The sequence below is a fragment of the Panthera leo genome, chromosome A2 (assembly GCF_018350215.1).
Source record: "Panthera leo isolate Ple1 chromosome A2, P.leo_Ple1_pat1.1, whole genome shotgun sequence".
Classification (NCBI taxonomy): domain Eukaryota; kingdom Metazoa; phylum Chordata; class Mammalia; order Carnivora; family Felidae; genus Panthera; species Panthera leo.
In genome coordinates, this window is record NC_056680.1 from 70,010,117 (window position 1) to 70,032,235 (window position 22,119).

The following is a 22,119-nucleotide window of genomic DNA, read 5'->3' on the forward strand; positions in this document are numbered from 1 at the left end:
GCAGGAGGGGTGTAGTGGACCTTTCAACTGAGTTCCCAAATCGATAAATGTAGAGAATTAATGATTCGCTGTTGCTGATTTTCTACTGGTGTCAAGATAACAAATTGTGGGGTGGAATTAAAGGCCTCCGATGACTTTTCATTTATGCCTGAGTGGCACTATAACTGAAAAGCAAGACTGAGAAACAGTGGGTATTTCAGTAAGCCAGCTGTGGGCTTCAGATGCTCAAGGATCCATACCTCCGTCTACTAATACATACATTCTAGATACAGAGCTTACCTCCAGCATGTAATGGGGTGGAGATAAGGTGTAGGAAACTTTGGGATCATTTTTCATTTGGAAGACTTATGTAAAAACACTCAAGTTATGAAGATATATGATTTCTTTTATCATGCAGTTTGGGGTCAAGGAGAATGAACAGACAAAGAATATTCTGTATCTGGAGGAGTGTGTAGTCATGGGCAGACGTGAAGCTGGTGGAGCAGGGTCTGACCCCAGGGCTTCCTTAAGCTCTGCCTCTCTGGACAATTTGGGATAGCAGCACACAGCCTCTCTGGGCTTCACTTCCTACATGAGAAGTTTTTAAGATCCCTCAAGTCTTAATGCCCTACTCTTCCTAGTCCTGCCTTCTAGCACATACCCTGACACAGAGAGAAATCTAACGAGCCAAGTCTGTCTCCCTATTTCTTCCATTCCCCTCTCTCCCTCCAGGAAGGTGGCGAATTCCAGCAAAGAACCACAGCTTCGTTCTGCCTCCCTATTCTAGCTGCTTCTGACCAAACTCTGAAAAGCCCAGAAGCACTGATTTTTCTAAAGTCTCCGGAGAGTGGGGCAAACAATAGAGATAAGGACTCATTGCTTATAGCAGACAACTCCTTCAGGTCCACCTCTGCTTATGAGGTGTGGTCATGATCTTCTCAGGGTGCCCTGAGCTTGGTGGGGGTCCAAAGGCCTGGCTGTTCCCCATTCAACACAGGTGTTTCTGAAGACAGATTTGCTCCTGGGGGTCCCACTTGGTGGAAGACGGTCAGGCTGCAACTCAGCCCAATTCTACTTCCTCCTTTTTTCTTTCACAGGTGTTATTTCTCACTTGCACAACCAGTATCTATGTTCTAGGGGACCCAACAGACACAGAGGTGCTAGTCATTGCAATGTGTAAGTCCTAAAGTCTATTTGTTTGCTTTTCCAAAAAGGACCTTTTACAGGCTTCAGGAAGCTTATCTTCAAGCAACAAGATCCTCTTTGTGCCCTAAAGATCTGCAGTGTAGATTTCTGTTCCACTCTCATTCACAGACACAGAGAGGCTGAGATCCCATCAATTTTCGCCAGCCGTTCTCAAACAGGGGTGCATATAAGAATCGCCCCCAGAGACTTTTTTCAAAATGCAGATGGCCAAGCTGCACACGCAAAGCTACAATTGGTGATGAAACAGACCCCTAGTTGGAACCACTAGTCTTAGTGTGAAATTCTGCCTCATCTGGGCTTCTTCGAGAGATGAGCATTCATCCTGCTGAGGATCATTCCAGAAGCTGAAAAGTATATCTGCACTAAATGGTCAGTTGAGTGATCCCTTATTCATCTCCAGATATTTTTATAAATCCAGCTAGTAATGCAGACTTATTTTGGATCATGTTGAATGAATCTTGGAAAATATTATAGAAAGGCATAGGGCACCTTGGGATCATTTTCAGTTTTGAAGATCTAAACAAAAACCACAAAAGTAATGGGGTTGTAACATTTCCTTTATCATGCACTGTGGGGCAAGGAGTTTTGCACTGATTTTCCACAGAAACTGGAAATAAGGTTGCTGTGTTCGGTCCCTTTAGGTTTCTAGTGTCATTGCTGTGTAGGAGGTTGTGGTTATGCTTACATTTCACAAACTAAGTCCTCTGGGACCACCAGTCCTGATCTCTGTCTTCTCCCTCCTGTTACTCAGGGAGAGCTCACTCACATAAATATCGAGGGAGAATATTTGGCCACCATATTTCCCGGATCACTGAATACAATCCCCTGAGATTGTTTGCATGCACACTTAGCTTCGTGGTTACATTCAAGGCAGACCGTATATATCTGAAGAGGCACATAAGCTGAGATTTCCTGGGACGGGAAAGCCCTAATTTTCCAATGATCCCCGTCCTGAAAAGAGGGAAGTGAGAACATTCTCCTAGAACGTAAAATGCATCCAAAACGTATTTTTTACGACTTCCTCCTGTATCTTTATAGCCAAAGAGACAATTCAGAAGTCCCAGGGGAATGTAAACAGACAAGAGCACTGTGCATTGGGGAAAGCATTCTCTTAGCAAAAGTCAAGCCTTCCCCACGTGGGGAAAACTAGGGGATGGGTGGCTCAGTGAACTCAGAGAAATAAAGCAGCTGCTCGACAGCACAACAAACTCGGAGACACAACAGGAAAAAAGTTTAACATTTAAAATTTGAAATTGCTGCCCTGTCACTGTCCCTGTACATTTGGCAGCACGTGATTAAGTAGTGATTAATCCTTCTTGAACACAACACTGAAAATGCTCATTCTCTAAGTGTGCTGCTCTAAACTTACTAATTAAGATCACTCCCTGTGAGTGAGTTGGAAACAGTGCCTCGTGGTGGGAGAGAGGACCTCAGTCTGAAGATTCGTTGCCTCCTGTGAGCTGAAAAATGCCAAGATGCGCACTGAACATCTCAGAGCTTTGGTCCTCTTACTGCAGGGCCATTTCAGGGATTAGCTGAATATGCACGTGGCTATGTTTAGCACATCTGCAAAGCACCATGCAGATGTGAGCTTTTAATTATTTTTTAAACAAAAGCCTCCTTTAAGGGTTGCCAGAGTAGGGCCTGTAGATGGAGATTCCAGCTCACACAGGCACGGACCTGCTCTTCACTTACCCACCCAGAGACTCAGCAGTGACAGAGCCCTCTATACCCAGTTCCTTAGAACATAAGATGGGAACAATGGTCATACCTACCTCTTCAGACTGTGGCAGGTAGAGAGGATTCATGCAGAAAAGCATCTAACACATATCATGACACAGAGTGTCCGGGTAATATAAGCTGTGATTATTGTAAACCAAGACTGTCACTGAAAGTTATAAGGCTGTGAGATATGGGAAGGAGGGGACTTGGCACAAAGTCTGCGGGGATCTGGGGAAAGCCCTTCCCAGGAGAACCCACCCCCCCCGCCCCAGCTACAAGAGGCCCCCTGCAATGAACTGGCAAACTCCTGGTGGCTGGCTTGACCGAGGCAGCAGGAGAGATTGCTGCTCTGGTCTCCAGGTGAATTTCCATGCATTCACATCAACTATAAGGCAATTCCCCACAGCCCAGCAGAGTGCTCCACTATAATTTGGGAAGGACCATCACAGAGTGCTCGTTTCCAGGTACAAATTCACTTGCGACAACTGTACGTTCACATCACACAAGGGAAACTTGACATGCAAAGAACATCATCTCAGAATGGAGCACAGTCAAAAAGGGGTAGATGCAGGTGGCAGGGGAGGGACGGGTGATGGATCTCAAATGTCCGAGCTGCGCTGGCGGGAGTTCCCGGGCCGGGCGACTACCGTGGCCTGTGGGCTGAGGCACATTCCATTATGAGTGGCATGGGTTTATAATGGAATGACATGGATGGGTTCTTATAATCAGAAAAACACACTGACCTTCACACTACAGAGGTGCAGCAGCATAATGACCCACCACGTGCACGCGCATCAATTCCTGGGGAAAAGTCCAACGAGGTTAACTCAGTGTGTATCCCGAGCAAACAAAATCAGCGACATTACCCAAAAGAAGAATGCCGTGCCCCCACCCCCACTGAGGTACCTGGCTCAGGCAACCAACATGTAAAAGGAAAACTTACACGAGGATCACAATCATTTTCATAAAATTGACAAAAGGTAGCAAACAACATTCTTTTATGTCATGAGTCATTTGATTTAGATTTTAAAACTTAATGCTAAGGAGTGAGAATCACAGGACTAGAAAGAAATCTTTTTGTCCCTTTCAGAAAGCAAGGATTTGGTTGGTGTGGGGCTTGTGGGGAGGGGGAGATCTGCTTCCCCAGCCCTCTGAGAAAACTACCTAAAGACGTCCTCAGACATGCTCCACTTGTAAGACTCCCTCAACCACAAAGGAACCTGATCTATAGTTAAGCTGCTGGAAATATCACTGACTCATCTCAGCGCAGTTACTCGGATGTGAAAGATTCAAGAGGAAGCAGTGTCCCTTACGTGCCCAGTAGAGTATTGCCCCAGATAGCCATCACTGGTCACAACATCTGCACTTGAGTACAGAGAAACCATGTCAAAAATTAGGAGTTGAATGGAGACATGCCAGGCATAGGAAAATTGCTGACGGTATTCTACCAGGGTCCTATCAATCCCAGTGTCACTGAGGCTCATGGGTCTTAATTCTGATTAAGTTAACGTTGCTATGAAAGTAACCGATATGGTCTCATACTCCAGAAAAAAGTGGTATATGATATCAGCTTTCCAAAAACCCCAGTGAAACCTAAAGCTTTGCTGACAAATGGGTTTGGGTAAGAAACAAGTCGCAAGCTTGCATTCTGCATGTGTAGGTTATATTCTCAGCCCTGGTGTGAGCAAATTTGCATAGGGGAGAGTCAGAGAATTTAAGGTACACGTACTCATGTACTCAGATCCTGCTGTGTGCCCCCCCACTACCGCACGCTGGGCACTGCATGCCTTCTCAATGGTGAGGAAACAGCGTGGCGTTCACCCCTTTCCCTATGGCTGCTCTTCAGGCTTCCCCAGCCCTGCTCCATTTACAGGTTCTTCCTCACTCACCCTTTTCCATGTTGGAGGTCCTCAGACCCTCCCACATTCACACTAGGGGCCCATATTCCCTTCCATGGCCTCAATTACTCTCTTAACATTGACAATTCCCAAATTTCCCTGACAGCTCAAAGCTCTTGTCTGAGCTCCAAACCAACATCCACTGGGGCTTCTCACAGCCCCCAGACACAGTGCAAAAGGAACTCAGGATCTTTATCCTTAAGCCTGATGCTCCCCACCAAAGCCCAGACTCAGTAACAATTCCTTCTCCACTGGGTCTCCCTGCCAGTAACTCTTTTTTCCCTGTCAATAACTTTTGCTACTACTTTTTAACCATTCTAAGAATCCATTTCTACTCCTTCGTCATGGCCCAAGCCTCTCCCCTCCCCAGTCTAAGTCTCCCCACCCTGCCCATGCCCCATATACATTCTGTACAACAGGTAGAATGCTTATAAAAGGACATCAGATTGTGGCTTTAATGGCCTCACACTTCCTTTAGGCTAAAGTTTGAGACAAGAGGAGACATTTCATACAAGCATGGAAAATGGATCTGGCCCTTCCTCCTCCCTGGCCCTACTGTCTGTCTCTCTCCACCCCATGCATGACATCCCAGTCACTTGGGGAGTTTTGCTCGGAGGTACTCCTCTTTTTCTGGGAGATGTCAGTATGCTGTTCCCTCTGTCTGAAACATGCTTCCCTCAGTCCTCCTTCTCCACAACCTTTCGTCCTCGCTCCTCTGGGCTCCCCACCCAGAACAAATATCCCTAGAACAATACCTGGTACTTACATTAGTGTCTTTGAAAATAATTCTAAAGAACTATTTGTGTATTTTGTTTAAAGTCAACCCGAAGTTCTGTGGGGGCCGGGCTACCGTCCTCAGTGCTGAGCACAGACCTGGAACACAGGCTTGCTCACCACGTGCAGTGAGAATAGGACAGATGAAAGAACTGCTGAACGATGGGGGACTGACATCTGTGTCCTTGAGGAATTCACAGTCTAGACTTTAGAAGACAGAAAAGAAGCCTCTTGATGCACCTGTCCTTAACCAAATGTTGATCTAATTAATCAAACATACACATGCACATTTGAAGAGTAAGCAGAACAGAAAAAAAAAAAAAAAAAGACCATTCAAATTACACGTTACCAATTTAGCACTTAACCTGGGGGAAGATTGGTTATTTTACTTTATAGTTTCCTGTAAATTGTTTTTTTACAGTTTACTAATAGTTTAGCAGCAAAACTTGACACTGGCAAAGAAGAATAGCAGAGTGAAGACTTTATAAGTAAAGTGAACGGGGATTAAAAAGGATCCAGCTCTAGATCCCCAAATCTCATGGCACCCCACCAGCCAGGACCTCCTGGATGGAACCTCCTCCATCAGGAATAAGCTAGAACCCAAGCAGGTTAAGGAATGAAATGGGGACCAAGTGACCGTCTACATGAACACAACCAGGAAAGTGCTCTACTCTTTGCCTTTGGCCCATCCAGGCTTTACAGATCTGTCCACACTCTTCAAAGATTTCAAGTGGAGGAAAAGACAATTGACAGTATTAAGGATCACAAAGTTGTACCTTGTAAGTAACCTGAGATTAGATAATTCTTCCTTCAAATGCATGAGCATTTATACGAGGTTATATCCACTTCTCCCACTGCACTCCAGGGGCTAGGAACCTTAGGGACACTCTTGGAGTCCACCTTACAGGGCAACAGGAAAATCAAATGGGAAGGACGCCTTTGAAGACCACTGCAGCAGGGCCTGAGTCAGAAGCCCTAACAGCAGACAAGCACAGCCCTTGACAAGAACGCTCCTTCACGGTCCCTGATTCAGCCCTCTGAGGACCCAACATCCATGTAAGTGCCCTGGAAACTAACCCTCTGTCAGCCCCATCGTGGGGGTCAAGGCTGAAAGGCAGAACACTCTGCCACTGCTTCCAGGTCACATGGGTGGAAGCTACCATTATTAAAAATCAAATAAACCATATAAGATGTTAATCCAGGGCCAGTATCGATCCTGCCCCTACCCAAATGAGTCAAGGTTAAAAACTAATAACAGAAAGCATACCACAGTGATTTATAATGTGCTAAAAAATTTTTTTGTTGTTTTGCTTTTCCCCTGTTCCTTTCCATCTGCATCTAGGAAGTAAAGGGTTTTGAGGAAGAGATCAATATCATTATGGGTGAAATGGATAAAAGGGAAAATCCTTTTTTTTTTTTTTTTTGTAATTATAGAAACAATGTACATTTGGTATTTAAATTCCCAAACCAGGGGCGCCTGGGTGGCTCAGTCGGTTAAACGTCTGACTTCGGCTCAGGTCACGATCTCGCGGTATGTGAGTTCGAGCCCCGCGTCGGGCTCTGTGCTGACTGCTCAGAGCCTGGAGCCTGTTTCAGATTCTGTGTCTCCCTCTCTCTCTGACCCTCCCCCGTTCATGCTCTGTCTCTCTCTGTCTCAACAATAAATAAATGTTAAAAAAAAAAAAATTAAATTCCCAAACCAGACAGACAGTACAATAAAAAGTCACTCATAAACCTACCCCTGAAGAAAGCTAGAGATTCTGGTTGGGAGTGGGTTTCTTCTTTCTAAGAAGTGGGTTGAAGAAAGCCTGGCCAAGAGATCACCTTCAGGGTGGCCCGGTCTCAGCAGGTCCCACTGGCCTGGGGGTGGGGATCCTGGAAAAGAAGCCCAGAGTTGCTGGCCTTCCGAGGAGGCCTGTGATATTTAAAAAGACTTTACACTCACTTTAAGTGGATGTATCTGATATCCTCAGAAAGCTGGTCAACCAGCATAATCACTCCCCATAAAAGACTGCAATCATGTCTATCAATTATTTTAGGTTGTCCTCAGAATGGATGATTGACAATTAGGATCGACTGAATTCCAACAGGAGATGCCAAGCTGCACTTGGGCAGTTCCAAATACAACACGACAGACCCGCCTGCGAGGACAAATTAAGCTCAACTGTACGTGTTTTGAATGAGATTTTTTAAAGCTTATTTCTTCTTGGATATCAGAATATTACATTCACTGATTTAATAAGATGATTCTGGTTGAGAGCTCCCAGGAACATGCTGTGTCACCAGATCTTCCCTCGTGTTGTGTCCCAAAGGCAAGGTGTCCTCTGCTAACAGTCAGCGTTGACAGTGCATTGACACAAATGAATCTGGTCCTGTTACCAATTTGGTGACCATGAGGCTGGTGGGTGTCAGCACTACTGGGGGGCTAACCAGTCTGGCTTCATCCTGAGCTCCTTTCTTTCAGCCCCTTGTCTTGATGCCATTTGCATCTCCAGGACATATAAGATTTACTATCACATGACCTTAAAGGAACTACTCTCCTTGAATTTGTCTTCCTGAGAGGAGGTGTCTTCATGAGCCACTACCTAAATCATCACTTCCTGTCATTAATGGCTTATAATGCCTTCCAGATTCTCAGGCCCCACCACTCATATAGATCATCTCTCTTAAATTAAACACAAAAAAAAAGGCTTTGACAAACTGGCGAGGCTCTTCTCAAAGAACACGGACTTGGTGGCATAAGCTGTGAGCCTTTCATTTTTTATACTCACTTCATCAGCATATTTTTAATTTCATTTGTGCATATATTTTTCCAGGTCTCTAGCATAACCGTGACCAAATTTTTATCAATAGTGATGCACATATTGAAGAGGGCATCTCTTGGGATGAGCACTGGGTGTTGTATGGAAACCAATTTGACAATAAATTTCATATATTAAAAAAAGAAAAACAGCAATACACAGAGGGAAAATAAAGATGTCTTGACTCCCAAGTTCACCAAGCTTCCCCATTGACTATTTCTTCCCAACATGATGGACTCATGCTGGTTCTAAGAAAGGCTGGCCCCAGAGACGGCCAGTTGGTCCTCACAGGGACAGTTCCAACTCCATGAGCAGACAACATAAATATGTGAATGCAGCCTCCTCCATCCAGCACCTTCTTCCTCAGACCCCAACTCTGAGCAGCAGAGGGGAAATGCCAGGAGGAGGCGTGCAGCTGAGTCTGGTGGCCAAGGTGGTGAGGGCAGGGTGGAGGCAGCCCCCAGCAGCCCTCGCGCCAGGGTCAGTGTTCATGGCCCTGAGCTGGGTCCCCGCCTTACCACTTCCATCCTTCCCAGGGCTGAGATTTACTGCTGTTCAGCCCACGGCTGTTTGCTTTTCCTCAACCTTCATGTTCCAGCCGCAGGACATCTGTGACGGGGAAATTCTCATAACAGAGCTCCATACTTGACTAACTCCACAACAAAGCTGTCTTCTAAGAATAATAGCTGATCCCAGGATGTTTTCATTAAAAACAGATTTCAGTGACAGACTATCAAAACATTTTCTTTGTACAATAAGCAATATGATGGGGGCAGAATTATGCAAAACATATGGGCTTAACACTGCCCTCGGCAGCTAGGAGCTCATTTCCCCTGTTTTCAATAGCTTATTTGACTCACCCATCACGGGTATGTGCAGACTTTGTCCTACACGGTGCTTTTTCATGCTCCAAGTGGCAGAAGAAAAAGGCTGGTGAACTGCATTTCTGCCTCTGTTTCCAAAATCTGTCACTGGTGGTCTTAGAGGGGTGGGGCTTGCTTGTATCCTTAGAGAGTCAGAGTTGTTCATTTATTAACCATTCACCACTTGCCTGGCATCATTTTGGCATTGGAAAAATGCCGTCGTGAAAGCTAATATCTAGTATTTCTATGGCTTCCAACGTGCCAGGCCCCGTTCTAAGTGCTTTACCTATAGAACTCCCTAACCCTCGCAGCCGCCCCAGAGGCAGTTGCTATGACTGTCTGCATGTTATAGGTGAGGAAACAGAAGCATGGAGAGGTTATGTAACTTGCCAAGTGTCACACAAAGAATAAAGAGCAGGGCCAGGACTCAGACCCAGGCATCGGGGCTCTGGAGCGCATACATACTTGGTCCCTGCCCTAAAGGAACCAACACACGGACCCATCACCTGAATATGCAAGATGTCTTGGGTCACTGAATTTAAGAGTGGAGGGGGATCCAAGCAGTCCTTGCTCAGTGTTGAAAAGTTATTTTTGTCGGTAATACCTTTATGACACTAATGGGGATATACCTCCTGGAACCCTGTTCTCCTCAGTTAAACACTTTGTTTGCCCTGTTCTTTTTTATTTTTTAGTCTAGTTTCCACTTCATAGCCTAATTCTTCTGAAACTTATCTTTGTGTATGGTTTATAACAGTTGCCGTCTCCTTCATTTTCGGTTTTGACCCTTACAAATAGTTTTCCAAGGGCTATGTGTTAAGAAATCGTTTAAGGGGCGCCTGGGTGGCGCAGTCGGTTAAGCGTCTGACTTCAGCCAGGTCACGATCTCGCGGTCCGTGAGTTCGAGCCCCGCGTCAGGCTCTGGGCTGATGGCTCGGAGCCTGGAGCCTGTTTCCGATTCTGTGTCTCCCTCTCTCTCTGCCCCTCCCCCGTTCATGCTCTGTCTCTCTCTGTCCCAAAAAATAAAATAAAAAACGTTGAAAAAAAAAATTAAAAAAAAAAAAAAAAGAAATCGTTTAATATATTAGAAATCACTAAACTTTTTAATAAACTCATATGTATTGCAAGAGTCTCAATCTCTTTGATTGTCCTTTCTGTTCCTATACTGACACATTAAGTTTTCAGGTTTGTGTGTATGTGTGTGTGTACATGTACCCAGAGTCAAACATATACACTTATTTACTATATATGTATGACAATTTATCACATTGGATAGCACAAGTACCCCCTTTGTTAATTTTTGAAATATATTCTTCTTAAAAATCTCCTAACAATGCTTGCATTTTTATTTGTCTAGAATCTGGAGAACCAGGGTTGCTGTGGACCCAAGCTAGGCATGGAGAAATGCCATAAGAGTCCTATGTTTATCACAAGGCACTGACAAGGTGTGTTTATCACAAGGCACTGACAAGGCAGGAACCTGGGGAATGCTTGCAATACCCACACAGAGGATTCCCACCAAAGATTCAATGGAACTCAGTCCTTACACTCAACTGGCCACATTCTAGAACATGAAAATCCCCTGGATCTTGTCAGTGGAATTAAGTTAAACTAACAGATGAATATGATAAGGGTTTGTACGTTAAGTTATTCCAACCCAGAGCATGATCTGTTTCTCCACTTATTAAATTCCTATTTTGATTTTTTAAAAATTAACATTCATAGCTTTCTTCACGTAGGTCCCACAAAGTCCTTGCTATTTGCAGTTCAGGTTTTCTTTGTTAAGATTGCAAGATGGTTTCTAAAATTATCATGGGTTTGGGCCAATAGATGCCTTTCTAATTCTGCATGTTTTATGATTATGGCACTCTATTCCCTTCCTTTTCCTTCAGATTCTTGTTATCAGCCTAGTCTTCATGCTCACATTTTATCATGTAATATACATGTTCGGCCAAATATCAACATGTTTGCTGGTCTGGGGTTCATCACCAGCCAGGAGGGCAGACTCCTACCTACATCCCCCAGTACAAAGGGCCAACATTTCCTTCCCTCCAGCCACTCCTGAGGCAGAGGAAGGTGGTTCTCTGTAGGGTTCCCCCAGGGAGTGAGCTCTACCTTCCTACAGTGTCCCAGAGGGAGAGCTCTGGAACCCCTTGGGCAAGGCTCTGCCTGGTTCCAGGTGAGGGCTCTCCCTTACCCAGGTCTTCTCCCTGCAGGTGTGCTGGGGCTGGGCTTGCATGTACCATGGTGGTCAAGGCTTGAGTCAGGACCATGGCTCTAGCAGGGATTGATCTGATTTGCTGATCAATCTTGAGCCAACAAGATTAGGTGGACCAACAAGACCTTGCTTTGGGTCTGCTGCCTAAACCTGGATAGTCACAAAGCAACCTAACATTTTTTTTCATCTCTTGTGCATCCATTTCTCTCTAGGGCCTCATGTGGAGGAGTCTTTTCATTCAGTCATATATCCAACAAGTGTTCATTGAGGGCTAACCACACACCAGGCACTGGAGATGAGGAGGCATTGTTAGTTACCATCACAGACTATGAGCCTGGCTGTGCAGCTTATGTTTGAGAGGAGAGAGCAACAAAAAAGCCCCCTGGAAATAAATAAGTAAAATATAGATGTTAGAGGGTAGGAAATTTTAAGGCAAAATAATAAATGAGAAATGAAATGTTAAGATGTGGATAGGAGGTGGCATTCTAGATTGGATTTCTCAAAGGAAAGAAGATTTGGAGTAAAGAACAGAAGGAAGAAAAGAAAGTGTCCAAGGAAATGTCTAGGGAAAGATGGTTCTGGTCAAAGAGAACAAGTGCAAAGGTCCTGAGGTGGAAAGTGCCTTTTTTTCCTTCTTTGTTTCCTTGTTGAGAAACAGCAAAGAGGCCAGTGTAGCCAGAGCTAAGAAACCAGAGGGGAGAATGGTAGGAAATGAAGTTGAAGATGTAGCATGGGGCTGGGTGGTGCTAGGTTTCCTAGTTCAGTGGGAGTGCTCTGGTCTCCACACTAAGCGAGGTGGGGAATCACTGGAGAGCTCCGAGCAGGGAAGTGACACGACTTGGCTGGCAATGAGCAGAGTGTCTCTAGCTGCCGGTTTAAGACCACACTGAAGGAGAGGCAAGGGAGGAGGTTGGGACAGCTTGCAAGAATCCAGCACAGACACAAAGGTGGCATGAGCAGCGGGAGGGTGAGAATTCGGTCAGAATTCTGGAGAGCGGAGCATTGTCATGGGCAAGGCTGTATTACATTTCATTTGTAATGTCTCTAGCTAAGCTTCTGTTCATCGAGCAGCCATTTCATCACATGCAGCTCTTGCAGACTGAAGGGGATGCTTGCCACGGCTTACCTGCTCATCTACCGACAATGAAACTTCCTGCTGGAGAGTATGAAGCAGCTTCTATTTCCCTTGCCAGACACCGTAACCTGTTTTCATGTCTCTCTGCAAATCTTTTGTTTATCATGGTCATCAGAGCTCCTGTTGTGCCCATTGTATCTCTAAGTCCACTTCCAGCTCCACTGCATTTTGGGGAGGGGAGGACCCCAAATGAAAACAGGAAGAGAGGAGCAAATGAAGGCCAGGATGTGGGTTGGGGCTGGCCCAGAGCTACAGAGGGCAGGTGGAATGTGCAGCCTGGCAGAGGTCCAGCCCTGGTCTTCCGGGCCCCAGTCACACCCTGTGTCCTAGAAATCAGTCCCAGAGACAGATATATCGATCACTATCTCTAGGCTCCAGAGCACTATCATTTGGTATCATTTCGGAAACTTTTCACAAAATTATGTTCGTAGAAGTTGTACTTGGGGGAGGGAGATGCATCCGGTGACCTTCATGACGACCAGTCAGTCAGTTTGGTAACTGAATATCACCGCCATCTCCTTCAGTGCACTGGCTAACATTTTAAGACTCTACAGACACACAGAAGAGTTTCTCAGACATTGAAAAACAAGCAATATCAGCTTTTCTTTGAACATATGATCCATAAAGATATTGAATCCATAGGCATATGCTGGCCCTGATATATGTGACTGTGTGTCACTTATCTTTTCCACAACAGCATCTCAAAAGCCCTGGGGACTAAATGTAAGCAAATTGTGTCACTCGATGCTAAGATGTTGAGGGCTCGTGAGGCAAGAAAAATTATAATATCCAAGTTGCAGTTTCTTCAGTAACTTTACTTTCTCCACATTGATGGTGTGTATAAACATGAACAGTTTCCAGATGTAATATCTAACCCAATAATGTCCACCAGATGGGATAGGAAGACAAGTGTTAGATTTTCACTCTGGTCTCAGAATTTCAGCCAGAGAATATTCACCTACTGAGAACTGTGGACCAGAGGGTTCTCATCTCCACCTCTGAAAATGTGGGTCTACTAAAACTTAAAAACAAAACTCAGAACATTAAAAAACACGAGTGTTGGGAAAAATACTCTATGAATATTATCATGTTTCTGGTCGTTAGGGGTTTCTGAGCAAAGAGCACTAATACCTGGGTTTGAGGGTGATTCATGGCCCCCCTAAAGGTAGAGACCTCTGGAAAGATGTAATCCCACCTCCTCTGGAAGCATCTGTTTACATGCAGGTGTGTAAGCCCAGAGTCTTTTGGTTCCTCTCCTCGGAAAGGATTTCATTATATTCCAAAACAAAGGTCTTTCTTCCTTTCTGCAGAGAGGAAGGCAGCCAAATATTCCAGTAGCAACTATATAAGCTCTGGGATTCATAACTTCAGGGATCTCTCCTCTGGCACAAACCTCTGCCTGCACGGGGGACATCTGGCTCCTATCACGTCATCCCACGGGGATGGTAAGATTGCCAAGAAATCAGTCTGTCACTGATCCTAAGACCTCATGTTTTCTGTCAGAATAAATGAATACAAGTAGATGTTTAATTTAACAATGGAAGGAGAGTTGGCTGTGACAGTAACACCACTTGCTATTACACAGTGGATTATGATGCCCCTCAATCATTCCATTCTCCTCTGTGGGGGGTCAAACATCTCTGTCTGCCATGAGACTTGCTCATGCTGCCTGTAGGAAGACCATATACATCCACCTCACACGCTGCGTACGTGGTCATGGAATATGTAAAATGCTCTGGCCAATTACACATGATGTTCACTTCCGAGCAAGAAGTTTTACGAGGTGTCATGGGTTTACACCAACCCCCTTGCTCCCGTTCTCTCCCCAATAACAGCATGTGCCAGTTCTAGACTAGGCCTCCAGCCTATGCCTCAGAAACCCAACCCACAAACTGAAGGACAGCAGCAGCTGACCCACAGACTCCATGTGATATGAGGGAGAAATAAACATTTGTAGCAGAAGGATGTTTATTTCACAGCCTACCTGGGAAAAGCACATTGTGTGGATATTTGTTTCACAACATAACCAGCAAAAGCAGACTAACACAGCCTCACACCAGTCTCCATTTCTACCCCCTTCTTGAACTGGACCCCACTGCTCAATGGAAGGGGGCACATCCAGATTCTTCTGCGCCAACCAGCACTCGGCATTCCCCTAAACTGACCTTCTCTAAAAGAAAGGTTTTCAGTTTCATGAGTCAGGGAGAGTTTTCAGCACCAACATAAACTCGTGAGGCAGCAAGGATCGAAGACACATCTTCCTTCTCTCCTGTGTCCCATTCAAACCATCCCATTCCACCAAATCCTCTACTTTCTGTTTCGGGTACTTGCTGGTTTCACTGCACTTTCAAGCTCTTTACAATGACTTTCCCCTAGTAACTGTCAACTCTCAGGTCAAATTTCTCCCGGTAGTTATCATGTCAGGACGCATATTGTATCCTCCCCTCCTCAATATTTCCCACAAAGAAAATAATCTTTGCTAACAAGGGAGAATGTTGGATTCCACTCTGTGGCGGCAGTGCTGTTTTGCTGATAAAGGCTCATAGTTAAATTCTTGTATTTACTACTTTTTTTTCCTCAAAGCATAAAAAAACAGGGAAATAAGTCTCTTGCACCATCGAAAGGCTACATTTCCTACTTGAATCTGCTGTCTTGACTCTTTTTCAATCTCCCAGCTGGCAAACACAAAGTCCCCTTTAGGGCACTAACACAATTACAAAATTGGAGTTTAACAGACTTAAACGGGGTCCTCCTGGAGGCATTTACACTTTAGAGTAAGAGCAGTCTGAGATCATAGCAGCTGGGATGGGGAGGCAGGAGGAGGGAGAAGACCTGCCAGGAGAGGTTAGTGTCTTGTCTCTTTTCACTGTCTACCATGGCCGGGAGGGGCTGCTGACGAACCACAACCAGGGAATGTTAGAGATTGCTCATTCTACACCAAAGAGCTTTAAGGACCTCAAATTTAGAGACTTAATGAAATAGGTCACTGCTTCGTCTTTCCTATCCAGAATCTCATCGTTTAAGGAATAACAGGGCAGAACTTCAACGTGATTTTAACGGCAGCACACTGAGCAAATGGGGCAACATGTGTTGGTACAAATCAATTTGGCGAATCCACATCATGTGTAAGGACCACAGGGATGCTTTTAGGGTTGTAAATAGCCAGAAAGAAAGAGTGGTGTTGAAAGGATTGTGATGGGAGAGACAGATGGTTCCCAGATGTGGAACAGGCAGAAGGGCAGAGGGAGGCAGAGAAGCCAGAGTTTAAGTCTGATTCTGCCACTTTCCGGCTCTGGGATCTTGAGCAAGTTACTCAGTCTCTCCAAATGTCAGAGTTCCCGCTTGTACATGAGGATTATGATTGCATCTACTCCATAGTGCTGTTAATAGATTTAGGGAGGAAAATATACGGAAAGTACCAGACCCATGGCACCTACAGGACCAAGAGAGACAGAGAGCTCAGTATCAAGAAAGGAGGGTGAAGTTCAGGACATGAGCGGCCTTCTCACTACAGCCAGGGCCCTAAAGAAGTACTAATGCTCAGCTGAGCCTGCGAGCACCTGGCCACTTTCTCCTTTATTGTTTTTCTTTCTTTTCTTTTTTTTTTCCATGTTGGCATACTTCCAGACTTGAAGTTGCAAGAATATTACAATGAATTCCCTAATATATTTCAGACAGATTCTCCAAATGCTAATAACGTTAATATTTCTCTCTCCCTCTGCCTGTGTGTGTGTGTGTATATACATACATACACATTCATGCATATATACATATATAATCTATATAATTATGCATATTGATATGTGTGCATGTCTAATTTTTTTCTGAACCATTAAAAAGTCATCTGTAGACTCTTTACTCCCAAATAGTTTGGTGTGTCTTTCCTAAAAACAAGAAATTATTTTATAACTTATTATTTTATAACTATGGTATAATTATAAAAGTTAGGAAATTAACATTGAAGCTACAGAACTTATTCAGATTTCACCAATGTTTTCAATAATATCATTTATGGCAAAGGAAAATCCAAGATCCCAGATCACGGATCTTTCTGCATATTTCATGATACTGATAGTCTTCCAGGGTAAATACCAGTGATTTTGTAGAATGTCCCTCACCTTAAGTTTGCCTGATGTTTCCTTGTGATCAGTTCCAGGCTCTGTTTTTTGGGCCAGAACACCAAAGAAGTGGCGCTGAATTCTCCATCCACCATATTCAGTGATAGTGGGCTATCACTACCCCATTTCCGATGTCAGCTTTAATTACTTAGATAAGGTGATATCTGCCAGGCTTCTACACTGTAAAGCTATTCTATCCTTTGTAATTAATAGCTATCTTGTGGAGAGATATTTGGAGATTATGTAAATACGCTATTACTTCTTAAACTTTCACCCACTTCTTCTAGCATCCATTAATTATTTTTGCCTGAATCAGTTATTATCTTGATGGTCCTTGCCTGTTTCTTACAGAGGTTTTGAATTCTGTCTTTTGAGGAATACTTTCCATGGCAATGAATTTTATAATGAGACTCACCAATGCTGCTATACCGTAAAGCATCTTTCCAAAACATGAGTTCCTGCCTGATGTCAGCTCATTGCAAAGACTTTAATTTAGGAAAGGTGGCCATGACCAACACTAGGAAAACATTTTATTTGCCAGAAAGTCTTCTAGACTTCAATTATAACAGACATTTCACATTTGGTTTCCACATAGCACCTTCCTTCCTTCCTTCCTTCCTTCCTTCCTTCTTTCCTTCCTTCGTTCCTTCTTTTCTTTAATTATGAAAGAAACTCATAAGAAAGTGTGTAAAATGTGAAACTGTGAAAAATGTGAAAGCAATCAAAAGCATAAAACAGAAAAAGCAACACCCATAAGCCAGAATCTAACACTATAAACCAATTTGCTATGTTCTTTGCCATCATCTCTTTCCTATTACTTTATCTTAAGACACACTGGAAAAATGTCTATTCATGCCTTCTGCCCATTTCTTCAAAGGGGCACTGCACACCAATGTTTACAGCAGCAGTATCAAGAATAGCCAAATTATGGAAAGAACCCAGATGTCCATCAACTGAAGAACAGATAAAGAAGATGCAGTATATATATATACAATGGAATACAACTCGGCAATGAAAAAGAATGAAATCTTGCCATTTGCAACAATGTGGGTGGAACTAGAGGGTATCATGCTAAGCGAAATAAGTCAGTCAGAGAAAGACAAATATCATATGATTTCACTCATACGTGGAATTTGAGAAACACAACAGATGAACCAGACGAACAAAGGGGAAGGAAAGGAAAAATAAGATAAAAACAGAGAGGAAGGCACACCATAAGAGACTTTTAAACACAGAGAACAAACTGAGGGTTCTTGGAGGGAAGGGGAGTGGGGGGGATGGGTTAAATGAGCGATGGGCATTAAGGAGGGTACTTTTTGGGATGAGCCCTGGGTATCATACGTAAGAGATCAATCACTGGGTTCTACTCCTGAAGCCAAGACTACACTGCATGTTAACTAACTTGAATTTAAATGGAAAAAAAAGACACATTGAATATATAATTTTGCATTCCAATTTTTCAATAAAATGTAAACATTTCCAATGTTGTCAAAAATCTTTTTCGTAAATAAATCTTAATGGATGCTCTTTAGAAATATGCTATAATGGAGTTCATTTTGCTCTATTTTGAACATTCAGGCGGTTTATGTTTCCACTATTCAATAATGAAAGGACTAATATCCTTGCATACATGCAAGGTATTTTCTGCATTTTTTTTAAATTTCTTTCGGAAATATAGGGCCTGAATGAGCACGGCCTAGTTGCAGGCTATGAATACATATTGTCAAGGAGCCTTCCACAAAACGCCTTACACCCATTTATATACCAATTAGCAATCCACGTGAGTCTTGTCCTCCCCACAAACTCAACAACACTGATTATTCTCATGATTCTAGCTCTTGACTGTACATGCTCCACCTCCTCTTAGCCACTCCTATTGCCCTTTTGTTAACTGTCTGATCCTGCTCTTTGAGTGCTTATCTACTGAAGCTTAGTGTTATTTTTTTACTGAAGTACATGAGTTCTACGCACCCTAAAGTATTAAGCTTTCATTCAATATGCTTGTTGCAAATATTTTTCCAATGTATTATTTGCCTTTTAATTTTGTGTATTTGGATATGAATGGAAGATCTCCAATTTGGGGCAGTTAAGCTTTCTCTGTGGAGTCCTCACAAGTTCTTTTAGGAAGCTCTCGTCTCCCTCTCTCTTGCACCCACTAGCTGCCGTGGCGCAGTTGGAAACCTTGCCTCTCAAATCCATTCGCAGTTTATTTGGGAACATGTGAATTACATCCCTCTTCCTTACTGATATCTGCTGCCTCTGATCATGTTAGAATTTATCCTTGTTATGCAGTTCCATAAACCTATTGTTGTTTTCAGAGTCAAGACCACGTTTTATTCATTACTATAGTTTTGAATATGGTAATGTTGACCTTATTTCATCCTTTCTCTTTTGCCCTCTTTAGATGTATCTCTTGTGGCCTCTTCATCCTTTCAGAATACTTTAGAATAATTTTACTAAATTAAATTAATAAAAATTTGTAATTAAATAGGAAAATTGAGTGTATTTTCATCATAACACTGTACTCTATATATGAATTACCATGAAACATATCCTCAATTTTGCAATATTCAGTTTTCTCCTGAAAGAACATGCAATATCTATAGATTAATTTAAATCTTTTGTGTTTCTTTTTTTTTTAATTTTTCTTAATGTTTATTTATTTTTGAGAGAGATAGAGAGAGACCGAGTGCAAGCGAGGGAGGGGCAGAGAGAGAGGGAGACACAGAATCCAAAGCAGGCTCCAGGCTCTGAGCTGTCAGCACAGAGTCCAATGCGGGGCTTGAACCCACAAACTGTGAGATCATGACCTGAGCCGAAGCCGGACACTCAACCGACTGAGCCACCCAGGCGCCCCAAAATCTTTTATGTTTCTCAGTAAAGTTTTGTATGTTTATTTATATACTTCTTGCACTTAATGATTACATATGGATATTTCTTGTTTTCATTACCACTGTGAATCGGATGTTTTTTAAATGACTTTTAAATTTCACATTCTGTAATTTTTAATTTTGTAAACTGCCTTAATTATTCAACTAACTAGCTATTTCTCTTCCATTTTACAAGTATACAAACATTGTGTAATATTTGTCCAAAAATAATTATCATTTTTTTCCCAACTTTACAATGGCCATCCACATTGCTTTTTTTCTATATCTTGTTGCATTAGCCTGAACGCCAAGATCAATGTTAAAAAATCACTAAGAATGGCAGTCAATTTTATATTTTCTTTCTGACAGTGACAGAAATATATTAAAATAAAGCAGGACATTGGCCATTAGTTTGAAACAGACATTAATTCCCATCTTATATTATCTAAATGAATACATGCTTTAATAAGGCCTTTTACTGTGAATAATGGCAATCATGGTCATCGAACATAAAATAGGATGAGGCGTTTTCATGACACTGTGGCCTGAAAATGTAACTCAGATTTCTGACTGCTGGAGATGGGCCCAGTCCTGTGCTCTGGAACCCATGGCTTGTCACAGGTGGCTCCTGCCAAGGGCTGGGTGTGGCAGGGAAGCTAGTGTGGGCCCATTCCCTGGAGACGAAAGGCTCTCCTGAAAGGCCACATTGAGAATCACACTGAGGATCCACTCAATCTTCTTCTTCCCTCTCCCCTGACCATGGTCAGCCCCGATCTGCTGGGTCTGCCAGCCCTTCAGACTCCCTCCCCACATCCCCTTCCAAGGGATTCTCCTAATCAGTTGCCTGTGTGGCTAATCCCATCTTGTACCTGCTGCTCAGAGGACCGGAAGTAACACAGATATGAATAGTTTTGGTCCGTGAATAGAAAATTCAGGCTGCTTTACTGTCCTTTCACACCTGCCAATTGAGTGATAATGTTATTTCAAAATCTATTACCTCAGTAAGATAAAAACATAAAGCATGTGGTCAGTGAATTTAGAGTGACAAGCTTGGAGGGCACTTCAACTTCTCAAAGCCCCTTTTCTCTGCACATTTTCACTTGGCCTTGACCATCACACCATCAGCATCAGGGCAGGTGGTCCTATCCTCACTTTTCCATGAACACCAACCAACAGAAGTCTCAGAAAGTTTAAGTGACCCAAAGGCTACAGAATTAAGGACAGAACCAGGGCCAGAGCTGACTTCTTTTCAGTGTTTATTCAAAACTCTTTCCATTTTAACCCCATGTTCCCTAAATTCAGACAAAACCTATTATGATTATGTTTACAAAAGAAAATATGGTGTTTAGTGGCATTTTGACATTTCAGGTAGGTATCTAAAAATAATCTAACAATGCAAATCAAAGATCGCTTCAACTAGTAATCAGGTATCCTATGCATATTCTATACTATAGAAATCTCACAGAAAATGTTCTTTTTTCTATTATCACTTATGGCTTTTAACTAACCTTCTCTAGTGGCATGAATGATTTCACATTAGTTTATCAAAAAGCTCCTTACATTCTAGAAGTAGCAATGTTATGTTTGGGATATTTATGTGCTTAGAAGGTAGCTCCAGACTTCTGATTTATTCATTTTATAGTATTTCATTGCCATATATTCCAAAACTTACTTATCTACACTCCTATAAATGAGCATCTGGATTTTTTCCATTTTTTTTTGTTTGCCATATAAGCATGTTACTTTCTTTTTAAAAAAATTGTTAATGTTTTATTTATTTTTGAGAGAGAGAGAGAGAGCATACAAGCAGGGGAGGAGCAGAGACAGAGGGAGACACAAAATCCAAAGCAGGCTCCAGCCTCCAAGCTGTCAGTACGGAGCCTGACATGTGGCTCAAACCCATGGACCGTGAGATCATGACCCAAGCGGAAGTCGGACATCTAACCAACTGAGCGATCCAGGAGCCCCAGCATGTTACTTTCTTAACGACAAGCGGTGACACACATTTATGAGAGGTTCCCGAGAGTGTGCACGGGAATGGTTTTGCTAGAACAGTAAGACAGCTCATCCTTCACTTTGCCAGAGGGGCCACAGTGCTTGCCAAAGGGGCAGAACCTATTCCTTCTCCCATATCAGAGAGGTTGCCATGTTTCTACATTCTTGCCAATACTTGCTATTGTCAGCTTCCTTTGTGCTTAATCTGATGGGCGTATATCACTGTGGGTTTAATTTGTATTTCTCTTATCACTCGTGCTTAAGCCTTTATTCCACAGTCAGGGTTTTATTAGAACCAGGCCAGTCACCCTTTCATATTTCTGTAGGTCGCTTGCCCCTCCTCACTCCATGGCCAGGCCCTAGCCCAACCTCCATTGTCAAACCACTGGCCTTCACTCTCCTTCATCCTTCGCTGAACTTTCACTAGAGATATTTACCTGCCATCAATTTAATCTGGTTATTTCTTTGCCTACAGGATCAAATCCAAACTTGCCAGTCCAGCAAACTCACCCTCCACAGGCTGGGCTCATTCCTCCTCTTTCC

General features: G+C 43.2%; 1 protein-coding gene across 1 annotated transcript in view; it reads right to left on the reverse strand.

Moving 5' to 3' along the window:
* HECW1 (HECT, C2 and WW domain containing E3 ubiquitin protein ligase 1) overlaps positions 1-22,119 on the reverse strand; it is a 401,044-nt gene that overhangs the window by 290,742 nt on the left and 88,183 nt on the right. The window contains exon 5 of the mRNA XM_042914353.1: positions 3,651-3,708. Within this exon, the coding sequence (XP_042770287.1) occupies positions 3,651-3,677 (27 nt within the window). The 5' untranslated portion in view covers positions 3,678-3,708. The remainder of the gene's footprint in view (positions 1-3,650; positions 3,709-22,119) is intronic.